We start from the raw sequence: 19,187 nt of genomic DNA on the forward strand, positions 1-19,187 counted from the left end.
CCAATCCTCTTTCAAAGCCATCTGACTGGTGGCCATCACCACCTCCTGAGGATGGCAGTTCCATAGTTTTAACTCCACACCTGTCAGGGATTGGGCAGAGGAGGAATGGTGGAAACAGCCTCCCCAGCCTGAGCCTTCTGGAGAAGAAGAAGACAGTTCAGAATTACAACAGGGGTTTGAGGGAGGTCATAGCTCAGAGGCAGAAGAGGGGGAAAGCTGGGAAATAATGAGAGAGGAGGAGGAAGAGGAAGCACCAGGAGGGCAACAGCTGATGGGCACAGTGTCTTTAGAAAGCATTCCAGACCCACCTCCCTCCCAGAACCTGGCAAGCCTTGAAAGTAGGAGAGCAAAGAGCTCAGAAGCGGAGGGCCTTCAGAGCCACCTGTAGGGGAGATGATGACAATGACGAATAAGGAAGTGGGAGAAAGGGGGAGTGGAGAGTCATTCGGGACAATGCCATTATCCCAAGAGGCTATGTTCCAAGCCTCTCTCTGTAAATATTGAATAAAAAGCAGGTGGTAATAACTTTTCCTTGTCTCGTACATTCCTGGCAACTGGCCGTGGGAGTTGCTTACTGCCACCTGACAGCATCACATGAAAAAGGACTTCACTTTCTCCACCCATTTGGCCCTCAACTAAACAAGGTTAGAAATATCCTGACATTTGCCACCAGGACAGGTCTTGTGCAAGAAGAGCACTAGGGCAAAAGTCCATTCTGCCCTGCATTGTCTCCCTCCCCACCCACCCCCCAAAAATTCTTATCTTCCAGTCCTGACCCAAATGCCTTTGAGCAAAGAGCAATGCCCTCAGTGCCGTGAAGGGTCTGGGGTGGATAGGGATGGATTGGGGAGGGGGGCTGCGCTGTCTTCCAGCACTCTGGACAGCTCCCCATCTGTCACAGTCTTCAGTGCATGTCCTGGGTCAGTACTGCGGAACACCTCCTTTGATGCCATCAGGACTGGACTTGGGCAGGGGGCACCCAACAGAATAAACAGGAAGGGTGGGGATGGGCCCAAAGGCAACAAGAGCCAACATACTACAATCTGAAGCATGCATTATAATCTAGGGGGGGGGCTGTAAAACTGCTGGGGAATGGCCATGGCTCAGTGGAGAAATATTGTGTTGCATTTAGAAGGTCCCAGGTTCAGTCCCCACCATGGCTACTAGCTGTTGATAGCCTTCTCCTCCTACATGAATATGTCCAGTCCTTTTTCACAGCCTTTAATCAAGTTGGTGGTCATCACTGCCTCCCGTGGAAGCAACTTCCATAGTTGGACTCTGCACTGCGTGAAGAAGTGCTTTCTCTTATCTGTCCTGAATCTCCCAACATTCTGCTTCATTAGATATACACAAATTCTAGTGTTACGAGAGACGGAGACAAACTTCTCTCTCTCCACTTTCTCCATTACATGCCTAATTTAATAAGCTTCTATCATATCACCTCTTACCTGTCTTTTCTTTATAGTCCCAAATCCCGCAACCTTTCCTCACAGGGGAGTCATTCCATCTCCTTGTTAATTTCAGTTGCCCATTTCTGAACTTTTTTCAACTTTGCAATAGCCTTTTTGAGATAAGGCAACCTGAATCATGCACAGTATTGTATCAATGCATTTTTATCAATGGTTTTATGTTTAGTAATTCGCTTAGGGTCTTTGAGTAACAAGCTAGTAATAATTATTATTATTAAATTGACGATGAACTCCAGAGTCAGGTAAAATTACAGTGGTACCTCGGGTTAAGAACTTAATTCGTTCTGGAGGTCCGTTCTTAACCTGAAACTGTTCTTAACCTGAGGTACCATTTTAGCTAATAGGGCATCCTGCTGCCACCGTGTCACCGCCGCACGATTTCTGTTCTCATCCTGAAGCAAAGTTCTTAACCCAAGGTACTATTTCTGGGTTAGCAGGGTCTGTAACCTGAAGCATCTGTAACCTGAAGCGTATGTAACCTGAGGTACCACTGTACCTAACTTTACCACTGTTTCTTCAGTCCTTAGCACACTTTTTTGGGTTTCCTTGATTCTGGGAAACTAATTTGAGTAGGCTCTGCATTTCATGTTGCAAAGAAAGCTGATAGCTTGGAAATCAGATAGCATCACCCAGGCCAGGGATGCAAATCAGCGATCAGCTTACCTCTGGGCCATGCAAACTGGGATGCAGGTATACGAAGCAGCCGCCACCGCCTATTTTTCTGCGTGTTGAATGGATGCTATGCTAAAGAGCCAGGTAAGGGGGAGGGAGAAGATGCTGCAGAAGCAACCTGTGGAAGGGGCACCTTAAATGCTTAAGACTTCTTGGTGGAGGGTGGAATAATCTCAAAGCCAAGCTTCACAATCCCTGAAACCCTAGAGAGCCACTGCCAGTTGCTGTAGAGCATACTGAGCTAGGCAGACCAAGGGTCTAGCTCAGCATACAGCAGCTTTCCATGTCCCTGTTTAATTCTGCCCATGCACATTTATTAAGAACCATGGCAACTGGGATCTTTCTTCTTCTTTTAGAGGAAAGGCTGCAGCTCGGTATTGGAGCAGCAGCTTTGGATGCAGAAGATCCTAGCTTCAGTCCCCAGCATCTCCAGGCAAGGCTGGGAATGTCCCCTGCCTGAAACCCTGGAAAGCTTCTTCTGCCAGTCAGGGTAGACAGCACTGAGCTAGGTGGGTCAGCAGTCCAACTTGATACAGTGGACGCTCGGGTTGTGAAAGTGATCTGTGCGGGATGCACGTTCACAACCCGCAGCATTTGCAATCCGCAGCGGTGCAGCTGGCACACGCGGGTTGCGATTCGGCACTTCTGTGCATGCGCAAAGCACAATTTAGCACTTCTGTGCATGCATGACCCCTGAAACCAACTTGTTCCAGTATTTCCAGGTTTCAGCAGGTCTGTAACCCAAAAAAAACACAACCTGAAGCGTCTGTAACCCGAGGTATGACTGCATAAGGCAGCTTCTTACTTCCTATGTTCTCACAAACACCCCTCTCTCTCTCTCTCTCTCTCTCTCTCTCTGTTTCTGCAGGTATGCAGAGTGAGTGGAGGCAGTGAGTGGAGGCTGCTCACCAATATGGCGCCAGCTTGACAGGACAGTCCTTTTCTGCCAGCATCGCAGCTAACCTCCTCCCCAGCAGAGTGAGGAATTCTGTCTTGTGGGTTTAATCAGCCTGCCTACTTGGTTTCAGGAAAAGGGACAGCAACACACCAGGAGAAAGTAACCAGTTTCTGATCTGTGCACCCCGGCTCCTAATTGCTACCTTGCTCTGTTTTGGCAGAGTGTGCCTGCTTCCCTTCAGGACAGCATCCAGGCTGTGGTGTCAATGCAGATTTGTGCTGCAAGGTGACCTGAGGGTCTTGAGCAAAAGAGGCAGGTGAGAAGGAAGAGGAGGACATCAATAATGACACGGGGGGTGGGACTTTGAAGAAGTGCCCCCATGCCTTTGATGCCACAGGCCTGGTCTGGAATCATCTCCACACAGTCATGTAGGTTGGTGTGCATTCGCACAACCTTTCCAGGCCTGGAAGGAGACCTTGGAGTCATAGAATCATAGAATTGTAGAGTTCAAAGGGACACCCAAGGGTCCTCTAGTCCAACTTTGTGCAAGGCAAGAATCACAGCTAAAGAATCCCTGACAGATGGCCACCTCTCTGTTTCAAAACCTCCAGTGAAGGAGAGCCCACCATCTCCTGAGGGAGACTGTTCCATCATCAAACGGCTCTTACTACCAGAAAGTTCTTCCTGATGTTTGGTCGGAATCTACTTTCTTCTAACTTGAAGCTATTGGTTCAGGTCCCACCCTCCAGAGCAGGAGAAAACAAGCTTGCACCATCTTCCATGCAACAGCCCTTTATATATTTGAAGGTGGCTATCCTATCTCCTATCTGTCTCCTTTTTTCCAGGATAAACATCCCGAACGCCATCAGCTGTTCCTCATAAGGCTTGGTTTCCAGACCCTTTCACATCTTGGCCACCCTCCTCTGCACACATTCCAGCTTGTCAATCTCCTTCATAAACTGAGGTGCCCAGAACTGGACACAGTACTCCAAGCGAAGTCTGACCAAGGCAGAATAAGGTGGTGCTATCACTTCCCTTGCTTAGGACTCTATACTTCTGTTGACGCGGCATAAAATTGCACAAGCTTCTGTTGCCTGGACCCACATAACTGCAAAGGGAGCACTGGGGACTTGGTCCCAACTAGAGTCATCCCCCTAGGGAAAGCTGCTCACTCACTTTATAGCCCCCTAGGACCTCGTGATGGGCAGTGCCATCTGCTCCCCCTTGGTAGAAGTCTGGGATGTGACCAGCAAGCTGACGGAGGCCTCTGATTCCTTGGAACTCTCCAGTTTTTCCAAGGCCCAACCTCGCTGTCAGCACCCCACCTCCGAGGGGTTGCCCACTTCTTCATTCTCAGATGGCTGCAAAGAAGAAGAAGAGGTCCCAACTGTGACTGCATCTCCTCTGGATGCTGCATCCACTACAACAGTGGCGAAGGTCAACATGTCAGCCTAGGACGCAAGGGAGTAACAAGGAGCCCTGCAGCTTGACTGAATCAAAAGGGTGCCAATCTCACCCAGCATCCTCTTCTCACAGTTACCAACCAGATGCCCCAACGGGAAGCCCACAAGCAGGGCACAAGCACAAGAGCCCTCACCCCTCCTGCAGTTTCCAGCAGGTGGTATTCAGAAGCATTGCTGCCCCTGGCAAAGACTCTGTGGCTAGTAGCCAGCAATAGGCATCTAGCTTGGTGGCCATCCAGGTTAGTGATCATTACTGCCTCCTGGGGGAGCGAGTGCCTCTACGCTGTGTGGAGGGCTTTTTAAAAACCTGTCCTGAATCTTCCAGCATTCCTCTGCATTGGATCTCCACCAGTTCTAGTATTATCAGAGAGCGGGGGAAACCTTTTCTCTATTCACTTTTCCCACACCATGCAGAATTTTATACACTTCTGTCATGTTGCCTTTTGCTCGCCTTTGCTCTAAACTAAAAAGTCCCAAATTCTGCTTCCTTTCCTCATAGGGAAGTCCCTTCACCCCCTTAATCATTTTGTTCGCCCTTCTCTGAACATTTTCCAGCTCTGCAATATCCTTTCAAAGACGAGGCGAACAGAAGCAGCAAGATTCAAACAGGGACTTATTGACGTGGAACTCGCTCTATTAGCTGCAAAGCAATATCAACTCGGCTGGATGATTTTGGGCCCTGCTCCCCCATCCTCATGGAGCTGTGGCGAGGGGATAAACCCAGGCAAGGCTTTCCTGAACCCTGAGGTTCTGATTACCTACTCTTTCCTTTTCCTAACAGGTAGGAGCCGAAGTGGATGCAATTTTTAAAAGGAGGGCTTTCTCCAGCAGGTGGCAGCATTAAGGAATGCAGTTTTAGGAACGGCCCCTCCTGTAGCTTACTGTATTTTTCGCTCTATAGGACGCACTTTTTCCCTCCTAAAAAGCAAGGGAAAATGCGTGTGTGTCCTATGGAGTGAATGCAGGGGGGAGGCAGGCGGGAAAAGCCCCCCAAGAGCCGCACACAAGCTTCGTGCACTCTTGCGGGCTTTTCCCCAGGAGGGAGAAGGGACAGACTGGCTGCATCAGTCCCTTCTCCCACCTCATAAAAAAGCCAGGAGAAGCCGCACAGCCCCTTTAAAGAGCTTGCGGCTTCTGCCGGTTTTGCGGGAGGTGGGGGAAGCTGCAGCGGATTCCCTCCTCCCTGGCTCCCTTTGAAGCAGCAAAGTGGGAGGGGAGCAGCTTACACTCATGTAAGCAGCTCCTCTCCCACCTTCCTGCTTCAAAGCAACCACGGAGGAGGGAAAGAAGGGGACCATGGATCCTCTGCTGCTCGTGGCTGCAGCTGATTCCCTCCTCCCCAGCTCCCTTTGAAGCAGCAAAGTGGGAGGGGAGCAGCTTACATTCCTGTAAGCAGCTCCTCTCCCACTTTCCTGCTTCAAAGTGGAGGGAATCCACTGCAGTTGCGAGCAGAGGATCCATGGCTCCGCTTCCTTCCCTCGAAGCAGGGTGCGGGGGTGCAGGGGGGAAAGAGGGCAGGAAATAGATGCCGGGCAGGAAGACACAACCACACTTTGACCACTGGAAAGTCCACCTCAGCCTCCCCAGATTTCCACTGAGATGGCCAGGCTAATCTCGATGGCCATAAGTCAGGCAATTCATTATTAACTGGACTTAGATAAGCCATGGTTCCCCTTCCTACCCTCCTCTGAGGCTCGATTTAAAGCAGCAAAGCGGACAGGAGCCGCCCGCTTTGCTGCTTTAAATAGTTTAGTGCAACATTTGATTCAGAATATTTTTTGTGTGTGTTTTCCTCCTCTAAAAACTAGGTGCACCCTATGGTCAGGTGCGCCCTATGGTGCGAAAAATACGGCAATTCTTTTTTTGCAGCGTTGAAATCGATATCCATCATAATGCATTAATAACAAGGCATTCAAGAGAGGGGTTGGTGTGTATATATACAGAATAGTAAGGCTTTTTGCTGAAAGCAAATTAACGACCCCTCTGTTCATTCACCCTCCAATAGCCTGCCTTCTCTTGATATAAACGCCAAGAGGGTGATTGTTCATTTTGTTAAAGATAAGCTGGAAAAACATGGTCCCAGGACAGGTTTAGCCAGGATTCAAAACAGTCACCAGCAGCTGCTGTGTGTGAAGCGGCAAACACCATCCAGAAGGGGAGGGGCGGAAGTTAGATTGTGATCTACTGAGAGATGAGCAGATAAGGAAGCCGCTTTGTACTGAGTCAAACCCCCAGTCTGTTCAGCTGTTGAGCTGTGCATGCAGAAGCCCCAGGTTCAGCTCTTAAAACCTCTCCCAGGTAGGTCTGGAAGAACCCTCCCTGCTTTAACACCCCCCCCACAAAAGCCATTGCCATTCAGTGCAGACAATACTGAGTCAGATGGACCAATATTCTGAATCGGTATCAGGTGGCTTCCTATGTTCCTATTCAATTCAGCCTTTGGTTCAGAAACATGAGGACTAAAATCTTATTTAATTTTCTAAGTACTGTAGCTCAGTGGTGCAGCATAGCCTTTGCATACAAAAGGTTCCTTCACTTAAATGTATTAGGTGTGTGGAGGGGGGGATTAATTTAGTGGAAACATAGCTGTCAACGTTACCCTTTTTTAAGGTAAATTCTCTTATTCCGAATAGGATTCCTTGCAAGAAAAAGGGAAAGTTGACAGCTACGAGTGGAAATCTACCTAATTTGCTCGATCTGTTCAGTGACAGAGCATCAGGACTGGATGCAGAAGGTACCAGGTTCAATGTTCTTCCTGCTTTTAAAGAGCAGAGGTGAAAATGTCCACTTGGTGTTGTTATGACATCTAGATCCGCACTGTCGACACTGACTGGCAGTGACTCTCTGTGGTTTCAGGCAGGGATCATTCCCAGTCCTATCTGGAGATGTTGTCAGGGATTGAACCTGAGACTTTATGTACACCAAGCAGAAAGTCCTTATGGTTCAGATTTAAAGGCTACTTTAAACAGGAGCACAGGAAGCTGCCTTACACAAAGTTGGACAATTTCCCCATCTAGCTTTATATTACCTACACTGACAGGCAGCAGCTCTCCAGGGTTTCATAGAGGGTTCATTCCCTGCCCCACCTGGAAATGCTTTGGGTGCTGAACCTGGGGCTCCTGCGTGAGCTATGCAAATGGGCGATACCCCAAACTAACTATGGTTTGGGGGGGCACCCCTGTGAAGAGGCAAATGGGAACTTTGCATGACAAGTATCTCAGCGGTGCCCCTCCCTCTTCTTCTGTTTGGCTGGAGAAGAGGTACACGTGACAGCTTCCCACCCCTATATCAGAGCCTGCTATCAGAGCAGCTGGAGGAGTCCTTTGCTGAATGGCTGAGCTGTGTTTATCCTGAAGTAATCAGGGATGTGGTTCTTCTTATAGGAAAGTTGCTGTCGTTCCTACTCTCAATCCATTCTAGTGGTAAGTGTGTTATTGGCTGGGATCCACTTGCTCCCCCACCCCCCACCCCTCAGTCTTGGAATGCAACTTTTGTCTGGGAGCCAAGCATGAGGGATGCTTTCTCTGCTCCAGAATGTCACATCAGGAATTCATTTGCAAAACAAATTAGCATTCCATTCCAAGCCGGAAGCAAGGCAGTGTTTTCCAAAATGCTGCAATCTTGCAAACACCCCCACCCCCTGTTTTATAACTGCCTTTTGTTGACCAGGGGCCACCCCCCTATTTTCTGACTCCTCTCTCTTTCAGAGAGAGAAATTGTTCTTTATGGGTGTGTGAACTGTAAAGCTTCAGCGTTTTAGTTTATACCTTGGGGCCTCTGGAAGTTCAGTCTGGGGCTGGCAGTGGAGCTTTCCATTGTTGAGCAACTGCCAAGTTCCCTGGGCTAGTTAGATGTTGCCCTGTTTCCCTCTGGAACCACCTGCTGCTGTTGCTTGCCTCTTCCATCTCTTTGTCTGAGTGAAGGGAAAGGACTAAACATGTGGTCTATCTGTGCTCGGCAAGTGGGATACGTTAAAGGCATGTGTTAAAGGTTTTACAGCTTATATTTCCACACTTTTCTTTGCTGCATGCTTGGCCATGTTAAACCTCTGCCGGGGTTCTCTCACCAAAGAGCACACACCCCAAACTTGGACCTTGCCCTTCCAATGACTTTTTACAATACCTGGCAGGGTTGGTGTGGGCATTAAATGAGGAGGACCATGGGTGCCAACTTGAGCTCCTTGGAGGAACAAGTGGGGTGTCCATGCATGCAATTAAGGAAACGGGCCAGGTATGAAAAGCAGAGAGCACTCCTGCCCCTTTAACACCTGGGCAGAAGAGGACTTTTTTTCAGTAGGTGGAAAGCCACACTTGCTGTAAGGTTTTCCTCTGCATATCTGTTAAAGGGGCAGGAGCTCTCTCAGCTGTTGGCTGCCACCCTTCCACCAACATCTAAGCTTGTCTATTTCTTTCCCTCCATCCATATCCCCCCTTTCCTTATGGGACATTTCCTTTTGGGATTGGCTGACTATATGGCAGAACATGTCAGGACTGTATTGCCTGTTGGGTTCTTGCACCAAGTGAGGTTTGTGGTACTTGGGCCCCCATGGGTGGGCTCTCTCTGAGGCTCTCTTGGTGCCCATCAGGACCAGTAGACTGGAAAGCAGGCTAGTAAGAAGAGACAATGACAGGGAGAGTGTGTTATGTATTGAAGTTCTCATCCTAGCCACCAGGGGTATTGTGTACAGTCATACCTCTGGTTAAATACGCTTCAGGTTGAGCGTTTTCAAGTTGTGTTCTGCGGCAACCCGGATGTAACGGAACGGGTTGCTTCCGGGTTTCGCTGCTCACGCATGTGCAGATGCTCTAACTGACATCACGCGCATGCGCAGAAGCGGCAAATCGTGACCAACGCACATGCAGACGCGGGGTGCGTTCTGCTCAGGATGCAAACAGAGCTCCGGAATGGATCCCGTTCGCATCCAGAGGTACCACTGTATATAGTTTTCACTCAGGTCCACGTAAGTTACTGTAATTTAGGCAGGAAACCCTGGGCTTTTGTTGTTACAATGTTGACAGGCGGCTGCCTATAAAAGCAGGCCGACTGAGCTGTTTGCTGTTCAGTTCAGTTCCAGCTTACAGTGGTATCTCGGGTTAAGTACTTAATTCGTTCTGGAGGTCCGTACTTAACCTGAAACTGTTCTTAACCTGAAGCACCACTTTAGCTAATGGGGCCTCCTGCTGCCGCCGCCATGCGATTTCTGTTCTCATCCTGAAGCAAAGTTCTTAACCTGAAGCACTATTTCTGGGTTAGCGGAGTCTGTAACCTGAAGCGTATGTAACCTGAAGCATATGTAACCCGAGGTACCACTGTACTTATAAAGAACTACTTGGAGAAAGCTCTGTGTTATCTGCTATGTCCACCCACTACTTAATAGAGTGGCTCCCTGATTGGTTGTAATCAAGGAGGCTGTCTGGTGCTGGCTGACAGAAGTTGATGGGGCAAAATGTTTCCCAGCCCTACCTGGAGATGCCACAGGGGACTGAAGCAGGGGCATTCTGCAAGCAAGGCAGGTGCTCTAACGCAGAGCTGTGCACTTCCCCTTAAAAAAACAAAGTAAAATTCTAGTCCCTGTTGTCCTGAATAAAAAGCTGAATCAGCACAGGAAGCTGAGTCAGATGGCTGGGTTCATCTAGCTCAGTATTGTCTACACTGACTGGCAGCAGCTGTCTGGGATTTCAGGCAGGGAACATTCCTGGAACTACCTGGCAAGGCCGGGGACTGAATCATGGACTTTCTGCATGCGAGGCAGATACTCTACCACAGAGCTATGGTCCTTTCCCATAAAATCACATTGTGGCCTGCTCCAGATCTCTGAGTGGTGAGAGACTCTGAGGGGTGCCACTGTTATGAGGACTAGAATCTTATTTTCATGGGAAGGGTCATAGCTCAGTGGCAGATAATGTGTTTTACATGCAGAAGAAGCTAGGCTTAGGAGATACAGTACTATTGCCTGACATCCTGGTGAGCTTCTGGCTGTCCCTGTAGGCCAGGTGTCAGCTGTACTGGGCACTGAAATTTGAGACCCCAAGGTCTGCCACTGGTGTGGGGACCCATGCCTGCTGGGGCTGATGGGAGTTGCAGTCCAGCAATGTATTTTGGGCCAGAGGCTCTCCACACCTTATATGCAGATTTATTTAAGGAACTTCTGTGTTGGCTGATTTTCTGGGAATCCTTTGCAAGTTGTTCCATGACAAGCCCTGTCTTGTTAAAAAGCCCCCTAACTGCAGCCACGAAACCCCAATGCATTCCAGAGGATTTTCAGGCAGGACAGGATAAGCTGTGACTCTCCAGGTGTCTTTGGACTCAAGCTCCCATCATTCCTGGACTGTTTGCCATGGTGGCTGGGGCTGATGGGAATTGGGTTCCAATGAATATGTGGTGGGCCACCTTAGGAGAGGCATTCCCCGCCCCCACCCACCCCCATGAGGGAATGCCTTTTTTAAAGCAGGAGCATCTCTTGCATGAAGGGGAGGGGGTGCTCCTTCTTAGAAAAGGGATGGGGAGCATGGAGTACCACCCACTTCTTGAGGTCTAAATGTTCCTTAGCTCTGTTTGAAGGCACATCTTGGGAATGCTAACCTGATGTTGCTCTCTCTGTGGGCATGATGTAATTGCGCAATGCCCTCCATTGCCATTGCAGTTACAGATTTCAGAGAAAGATGACTGGCATGTCTGCAACCATGGTCTAGCCAGAATTTCACGAGTCTCGGTGATTAACCTGGAGTTTCTAAAAAAACCACAATGTTCTTAAGAGAATCGCTGTTTGCAAGCAACATGTTCCTCCCCTCCAACATTTCTCTGATGAAAATAGGAAAGTCCTATTCCATAAAAATAAGGGGGGGGGTTACTATTTATATTCCACACATCTGACTGGGTTGCCACTCGGGGAGGCTTTCAACATATATAAAAACATAATAAAACATTAAACATTTTTAAAAATAAAAACCTTCCCTATACAGGGATAGCTGGGAGGGTCAGATAACTCCATACCCTCCAACATTTCTCCAATGAAAATAGGGACATCCTAATGAAAAGCGGGACATTCTGGGATCAAATCAGAGACCGGGATGGCTTCTGTAAATCTGGGATTACCCTGGAAAAGGGACACTTGTAAGGTCTGTATACTATAGAACTGCCATGCCTCTAAATCTTGCCCAACCCCCTGACACTTAAAGGAGGTGGTGGTTAATCTTAAACCTGTGTGGTTTGTTTGCCTTAAGCCTGGCATCTCCAAACTCAGCCCTCCAGATGTTTTGGGACTACAACTCCCATCATCCCTGGCTAACAGGACCAGTGGTCAGGGATGACTGGAATTGTAGTCCCAAAACAACTGGAGGGCTGAGTTTGGGGGTGCCTGCCTTAAGCAGTGATTCTCTGCTCTCTTTTCCTGATTGCCAGTCTATTTCTGGGCCCGATTCAAGGTGTTCACATTTGTGTTTAAAGCCCTAAACAACTTGGGCTGCAAAGATCTGAGAGTTCTCCACCACCACCACCCTCTTGGGTGTTAAGCTCAGCAGAGGGGGTCCTCTTGGTAGTTCCACTGTCCTGAGGCATTCAGGATGGTGGCAGCCCCAGAGAGGAACTTATTTGTGGTGGCACCTAAGTTGTGGAACTTTGTCTAGCATCTTCATTGGACAGTGTCCATCATGCCAAAAACACCCCTCTTTACCCTAACCTTGGACACCTAAGAACATGAGAAGAGCCCTGCTGGATCAAGCCCATGGCCCATCGAGTCCAGCATCCTGTCCTCATAGTGACCAACCAAATGCCCATTATGGGATGCCCCCAAGCAAGACCTGAGTGCAACTGTTGTTCCCCATTATCTGGTATACAAAGGTAGACTGTCTTTGAGCATGGAGGTTCTGCTATCACAATAGACTTCCATATGAGCAGCCTTACTAGCTCAGGCCAATGGCCCGTCTAGTCCAGCATCCAGTTCTCACAGCAGCCAGTGAGATGCCCCAATGGGAAACCTGCAGGCAGGATCAGAGCACAATAGCCCTCACTCGGCTCCTGTGTTATGAATAGCAACTGCTATTCATAAGCATTCCTGCCTCTGATCGTGGAAGCAGAGCATAGTTATCCTGGCTTGTAGCCATTGCATCTGGAATATAGGTTTTCAGGACCCACCCCCTTCCTGTGATTGTAACTTGTTTTAAACGGTTTGTAATACTGAATTTTAAATTCACCTGATGGTGAATGGTGGGGAGCAACAGCAGCAGCAGCAACAAATAAACAAATAATGGAACTTCTGAATATAAATCCAAAGGGTTGCATGTTGCAATGCTGACTGGTAGAGGCTCCATCCAAAGAGTAGATCTGGTGATTAATGTTGATCCAACCCCTTTCTTACATGATATAATCTGGCACTAGTTTTCAGACCTCAGAAGGAAAAACGAGCTCCAGATCTCTGTCTCTCTGTCTGTTTCTCTCTCTCTCCACCCCACCCCACTCTCTCAGGAAACAGCATCGATCCTTCGCTTCCCATGCAGAAAATGATGGAGAATGAAGCCTTCGTGTCTTTCATATTCTTTGGCACCCTTTTGGTCATAAAGATGTATGCCATAGCCGTCATAACAGGGCAAGTGAGGCTTCGCAAAAAGGTAGGCAAGTCATTCTTTCCCCCCCTTTTTTTAAAAGGCACTTGTGTGATTGTAGAATGAGTTTTTACCCTCCATGTGGCTTTTGAAAATGGTTCTCTTTAACTTTTTGGTATTTCGCAGCAAGTTGTGATCTCATTTTGTGCATTTAATAGATGCTACTGTTTAGCTTTCTCTGACTTGCATCTGTTTACATTTCCCCCCAAACTGGGCTTTGAACACACTTTGCAAAAAAGAAAAAGGGAAACCAGAAATGTTAAACAGGTTGTGGAATTCTTATGAGAGACTTCCCAATCGGAATTTGATGGGTTTTTTTGAGGTGTTAAAATAAAAAAAGAACAGCTGATCCATCTTTCAGATTCCTCTATTTGAATATTTAAATCCTTGTTCCAGTAACTTTTAAGGCCCACCAAGGGACCAATGGTGAGCACCTGGAGCTCTTCATAAATAATAGAGACCAGTGTTTTGCTTCTGTGTCCTTGATTCAATTCAGTAGATTCAAAATTAGTCAAGGATCTAGTAGCAGGCATTTTAAGTGACTAATTTGCCAGTATATGGTGAAGTTGACACTCCTGTAACTAATTTAGAACCAGGTCTCATGTTTTCAATCTGATTTTTGTTCCATTGGAACAGGATTGCCAGTAATGTAGAAGCCACACAATCCGAATGTGTTTTTGTGTTCACTAGACAACTTTACGCAGAGATAAATCAGCCCCCTTAGAATGATGACCAAGGCGGAGTAGTGGTGAGCAGCCTGAAGAAAAGCATTGCTGAAAGCTCTTCCAAATCTTAAATGGGTGATGTTTCTTCTGATTGCTGTGCAAAGTTAACTCCTTCAGCCAGTTTGGTAGACAGCATCTGTGGTGTGCATTCTTTTCCCCCCAAGAAGGAGGATTTCAAATGCCTTTACAGTTGTAGTAATGATAACACTAACAAATGAAATTTGCAGGGGGGAAATGACTGTCTACACACCATTCCACCTTATTAGTTGTTTTGCTATGCTTGCCCAGCAGTTTTATTGACGTTTGGAGGGGCACTCTTTAGTTATTTAGCATTGACTGGGGATGAAGCAGTCTGGCCACCCTGAAACTTTTGCAGTATTGAAAGCTGGACCTAATGGTCAGGGATCCCTTTACCTTACCCTTACTATCCTGTGCACAGATCATAGAATCATAGAACCATGGGAACTTCCCAAGTGTCATCTAGTCCAGCACCCAGCAATGCAGGACTCGCAGCCAAAGAAACCCTTGACAGACAGCTATCCAACCTCTGTGTAAAAACTTCCAATGGAGGATTGTTCACCACCTTCCCAGGGAGTCCGTTCCACCCTCAAATGGCTCTTGCCATCAGAAAGTTCTTCCTAATGTTTAGTTGGAATCACCATTCTCATCATTTGAAGCTGTTGGTTCAGGTCCTGCCCTCTGCAGCATCATAAAACAAGCTTCAATCATTTCCCATGTGGCAGCCTTTCAGATACAGTGGTACCTCATGTTATGTACCATCCCCCTTACGAATGCTGCGGGTTACATACTCCGCTAACCCGGAAGTAGATGCCCCTTGTTGTGACCTTTGCCCCGGGATGCGAGCAGAAGTCGTGGTGCGGCGGCACAGCAGCAGCGGGAGGCGCCATTAGAGAAAGCGTGCCTCATGTTACGAGCGGTTTCCTGTTACAAACGCACCTGCAGAATGGATTAAGTACGTAACACGAGGTACCACTGTATTTGAAGATAGCTATTGGGTCACCTCTCAGTCTTCTCTTCTCCAGGTTAAACATACCCAACTTCCTCAATGTTCCTTGTAAGGCTTAGTTTCTAGACATTTTATCATCTTGGTCGCCCTCCTCTGCCTCATCTCCCAGCTTGTCAATATCATTCTGAAATTGTGTGGTTTTTTTTTTATAAGATATTTATTAAGATTTATTAAAGTATTACAATAAAATGAAAAAAATAACAAAAATACAAAATAAAAATAATTAAAAACACACAAATTTTCCATTGCTTATTTTCCTTTAGCTTGTTTCCCAGACCTCCTCATACCTCCCTTTTTTGTATTCCACCTCAAATTGTTGGTTCAGCAAATCCTTACCATTATGTTTTTACCTATTTATAACCCTTTTTTCATATTCTCTTAAAGCATTACAGCTGGAAACCACTTAATTTCTATCCAACATCATTCTAACATTCATTAATTTTACAATATTTCTGTAGATAATCTTTAAATTTCTTCCAATCTTCTTCCACCGACTCTTCTCCCTGGTCTCGGATTCTGCCAGTCATTTCTGCCAATCCCATATAGTCCATCACCTTCATCTGCCATTCTTCCAAAGTGGGTAGATCTTGTGTCTTCCAATACTTTGCAATAAGTATTCTTGCTGCTGTTGTAGCGTACATAAAAAAAGTTCTGTCCTTCTTTGGCACCAATTGGCCGACAATGCCCAGAAGGAAGGCCTCTGCTTTCTTCAGGAAGGTATATTTAAATACCTTTTTCATTTCATTATATATCATCTCCCAGAAAGCCTTGATTCTTGGGCACGTCCACCAAAGGTGAAAAAATGTACCTTCAGTTTCTTTACATTTCCAACATTTATTATCGGGCAAATGATATATTTTTGCAAGCTTGACTGGGGTCATGTACCACCTGTATATCATTTTCATAATATTCTCTCTTAAGGCATTACATGCCGTAAATTTCATACCTGTGGTCCACAACTGTTCCCAGTCAGCAAACATAATGTTATGTCCAACATCTTGTGCCCATTTAATCATAGCAGATTTCACCGTTTCATCCTGTGTATTCCATTTCAACAGCAAGTTATACATCCTTGACAAAATCTTAGTTTTGGGTTCTAACAGTTCTGTTTCTAATTTTGATTTTTCCACCTGGAAGCCAATTTTCTTGTCCAAATTATATGCCTCCATTATCTGATAATAATGAAGCCAATCTCGCACTTTGTTTTTTAGTTTCTCAAAACTCTGCAGTTTTAGTCTATCTCCCTCTTGTTCCAAAATTTCCCAATATTTCGGCCATTTGGCCTCCATATTGAGCTTTTTCTGGACTTTTGCTTCCATTGGTGACAGCCACCTTGGGGTTTTATTTTCCAATAAATCCTTATATCTTATCCAAACATTGAACAAAGCTTTCCTGACAATATGGTTCTTAAATGCTTTATGTGCTTTAACCTTGTCGTACCACAAATATGCATGCCACCCAAAGACATTGTTAAAACCTTCTAAATCCAAAATGTCTGTGTTCTCAAGAAGCAGCCAGTCTTTCAACCAGCAGAATGCTGCTGATTCATAGTAAAGTTTAAAGTCTGGCAGGGCAAATCCACCCCTTTCCTTTGCATCAGTTAATATCTTGAATTTTATTCTGGGCTTCTTGCCCTGCCAGACAAATCTAGATATATCTTTCTGCCACTTCTTGAAACAATCCATCTTGTCCACAATTTGCAGTGTTTGAAACAAAAACAGCATTCTAGGCAATACATTCATCTTTATAGCTGCAATACGACCCAACAAGGAAAGCTTCAAATTTGACCAAATTTCTAAATCTTTTTTCACTTCCGTCCAACATTTTTCATAATTATCTTTAAATAAATTCCCATTTTTTGCTGTCATGTTAATCCCCAAGTATTTCACTTTCTTAACCACATTCAGACCTGTCTCATTCTGAAACCTCTCTCTTTCAATCGGTGTTAAATTTTTCTCTAAAACCTTAGTTTTTGACTTGTTCAGTTTGAATCCTGCCACTTGACCAAATTCTTGAATTAGTTCTAAAACCCTTTTGGTACTAGATTCTGGCTCCTGTAACGTCAGTACTAAATCATCTGCAAATGCTCTCAATTTGTACTGTTTGGCTCCGACCTGTATACCTTTAACCAACCGGTCCCTTCTAATCATATTCAGCAGAACCTCCAGGACCGATATAAAAAGCAATGGGGAGATTGGGCACCCCTGTCGTGTCCCTTTTTCTATCTTAAATTCTTCCGTCACCACATTATTTACAATTAATTTAGCCTTTTGTTCAGAATATATTGCACCTATACCATTTTCAAAACCTTGGCCTGCCCCCATCCCCTGTAGGTTCTTTTTCATAAAACTCCAAGAGATATTATCAAAAGCTTTCTCCACGTCCACAAATATCAGAACTGCTTTAGTGTTTATATTCACTTCTAGTTTTTCCACGATATCAATTATGTTCCTCAAATTATCAGACAAATGTCTTCCCGGGAGAAAGCCCGCTTGGTCTTTATGAATCTCTTCCATCAATACTTTTTTCAATCTCTTGGCCAAAATGTCAGCAAAAATTTTATAATCCACATTAAGTAACGATATAGGGCGGTAGTTCTTAAGCTGAGTCTTTTCAGTCTCTATTTTCGGTATAAGTGTAATATACGCCTCTTTCCACGACTCTGGTGCCCTCTTCCCTTCCAGAATTTCATTGCAGACTTCCTTCAAAGGTTGTAATAACCACTTCATTCTGAAATTGTGTTGCTCAGAACTGGGCGCAAGATTCCAGTGGGAGCAGGGGAGCGGATCAAGGCAGAATAGAGCAATACTATTACTTTCCTTGATCTGGATACAGTCATACCTCATGTTACGTTTGCTTCATGTTACGTTCTTTCAAGTTATGTCCTGCAGCGACCTGGAAGTACTGGAAAGGGTTACTTCCTGGTTTCGCCGCTCGCACATGCGCAGAAGCGCAAAATGACGCCACACGCATGCACAGAAGTGGCAAGTCGCAACCCACGCGTGCGCAGAAGTGCCGCTGCAGTTTGCGTTCTTTTCATATTGCGAATGGGCCTCCGGAACGGATCCCGTTCGCAACCAGGGGTACCACTGTACTAGACTTGATTCAGCCTAGAATTGTTGCTGCTGCCTTGCGCTGCAGTATGTCTCTCTCTATCTCAGTTGCTGGAAACCACAGAAGGGGAGAGTGCCCTTGTGCTCGGGTCCTGCTTGTAGGTTTCCCATAATGCACATCTTTTTGGCCACTGAGAGAGCAGGTGGCTGGCTAGATGGGCTGCTAGCCTGATCCAGTCCATACTTCTGATGTTCTTAGCGGGACTTCTGCTTAGCGGAAGTTTGTGTGATGTTAAAAATAATGAGTTTGTTTTCTCTTTTTTTAAAAAAGCTGTAGTTTCTTTCCTGTTCCCTAAAGGGAAGGAATGCCTTCTCAAGTACTTCTTGGAAATCTAGCTTTCACTTCTTGTTATTTGGAAAAAGAAAACTTGACTGCTGTGTTCTGCAGTTATAGGTGGTTGTCTAGGATGCAATAAAACAAACCAGAACACAGTTGATCTCTTTTTGGACCCACTCCAGATGGTGCCCAAACCTGCACTGAGTGTTGAGGGAGGGGGTGCATGGGCAACTGCCCATTTTCTAAATTAAAAAGCAAATAGGGAGATTTTGTGGAGGTTTCTGTGTGTCAAAGTTGGATCAAGCCATTAACCAGGCATGGTGTCTCCCCAAGGTCCCAAGTTGTTTTGTAGAGCTGGGGGATAAAACAAATGTTCCATTTTTATGCGATGTCTGAATTTTAATTTTTAGTTTTCAGTATAACAAAACCAAGCTAACTAGGGAAAGCTGACTGAGCTCAACCAGAACAGGAGTAGTGAAGCAGAAAACTGTTTGATGAACAGCTCTAGATTTTAATCACAATGAACTATTTTCCACCTAATGATTCGGTGGAGGGATTAAAAACTATTCCCTCCCCCATGTGGATTATGCTGGGGGGGCTAAGGTTCACCCCAACACTCCTTTCCCTCTGCAAGTAAATGGAGAGATCTGTTTTCCAGGGAGAGGAGGCAGAGTTCCCACAAAAATTCTACTGTGAAGAGTGGGCAGAAGCCCACCATACCAACAGCCTTTGGGGTAACAGGGACATATCTGAGGAGCAGGTGGCATCCCCCAGTCTTTCCTGACAATCTTTTCCATCTCCTATTATTCCTATTGCACCCGCACCAAAACAATACAGTATTCATTGTGGGGGAACCATAAATCTGTATTGCTTTTGGGTGGGTGTTGAAGAGAGTGGTGTCTGTTTGCATATACAAGTCTCTGAAAATTGTGTGAGTTGACCC

The 19,187-nt window shown here is 46.2% G+C and overlaps 1 protein-coding gene across 4 annotated transcripts in view; it reads left to right on the forward strand.

Moving 5' to 3' along the window:
* The first annotated feature begins 5,153 nt into the window (after positions 1 to 5,153).
* PTGES (prostaglandin E synthase) overlaps positions 5,154 to 19,187 on the forward strand; it is a 30,274-nt gene continuing 16,240 nt past the window's right edge. Inside the window, exons 1-3 of one of the 4 annotated variants that reach the window (XM_083596613.1) lie at positions 6,746 to 6,800; positions 7,886 to 7,924; positions 12,966 to 13,108. In XM_083596613.1, coding sequence (XP_083452739.1) covers positions 6,761 to 6,800; positions 7,886 to 7,924; positions 12,966 to 13,108 — 222 coding nt within the window. In that variant the 5' untranslated portion in view covers positions 6,746 to 6,760. Of the gene's footprint in view, positions 5,284 to 6,745; positions 6,801 to 7,692; positions 7,925 to 12,965; positions 13,109 to 19,187 lie in introns of those variants that run through there. The other 3 variants (XM_083596612.1, XM_083596614.1, XM_083596611.1) reach the window with 3 other exon arrangements.

This window comes from Podarcis filfolensis (assembly GCF_964270895.1).
Source record: "Podarcis filfolensis genome assembly, chromosome: Z".
Taxonomy (NCBI): Eukaryota; Metazoa; Chordata; class Lepidosauria; order Squamata; family Lacertidae; genus Podarcis; species Podarcis filfolensis.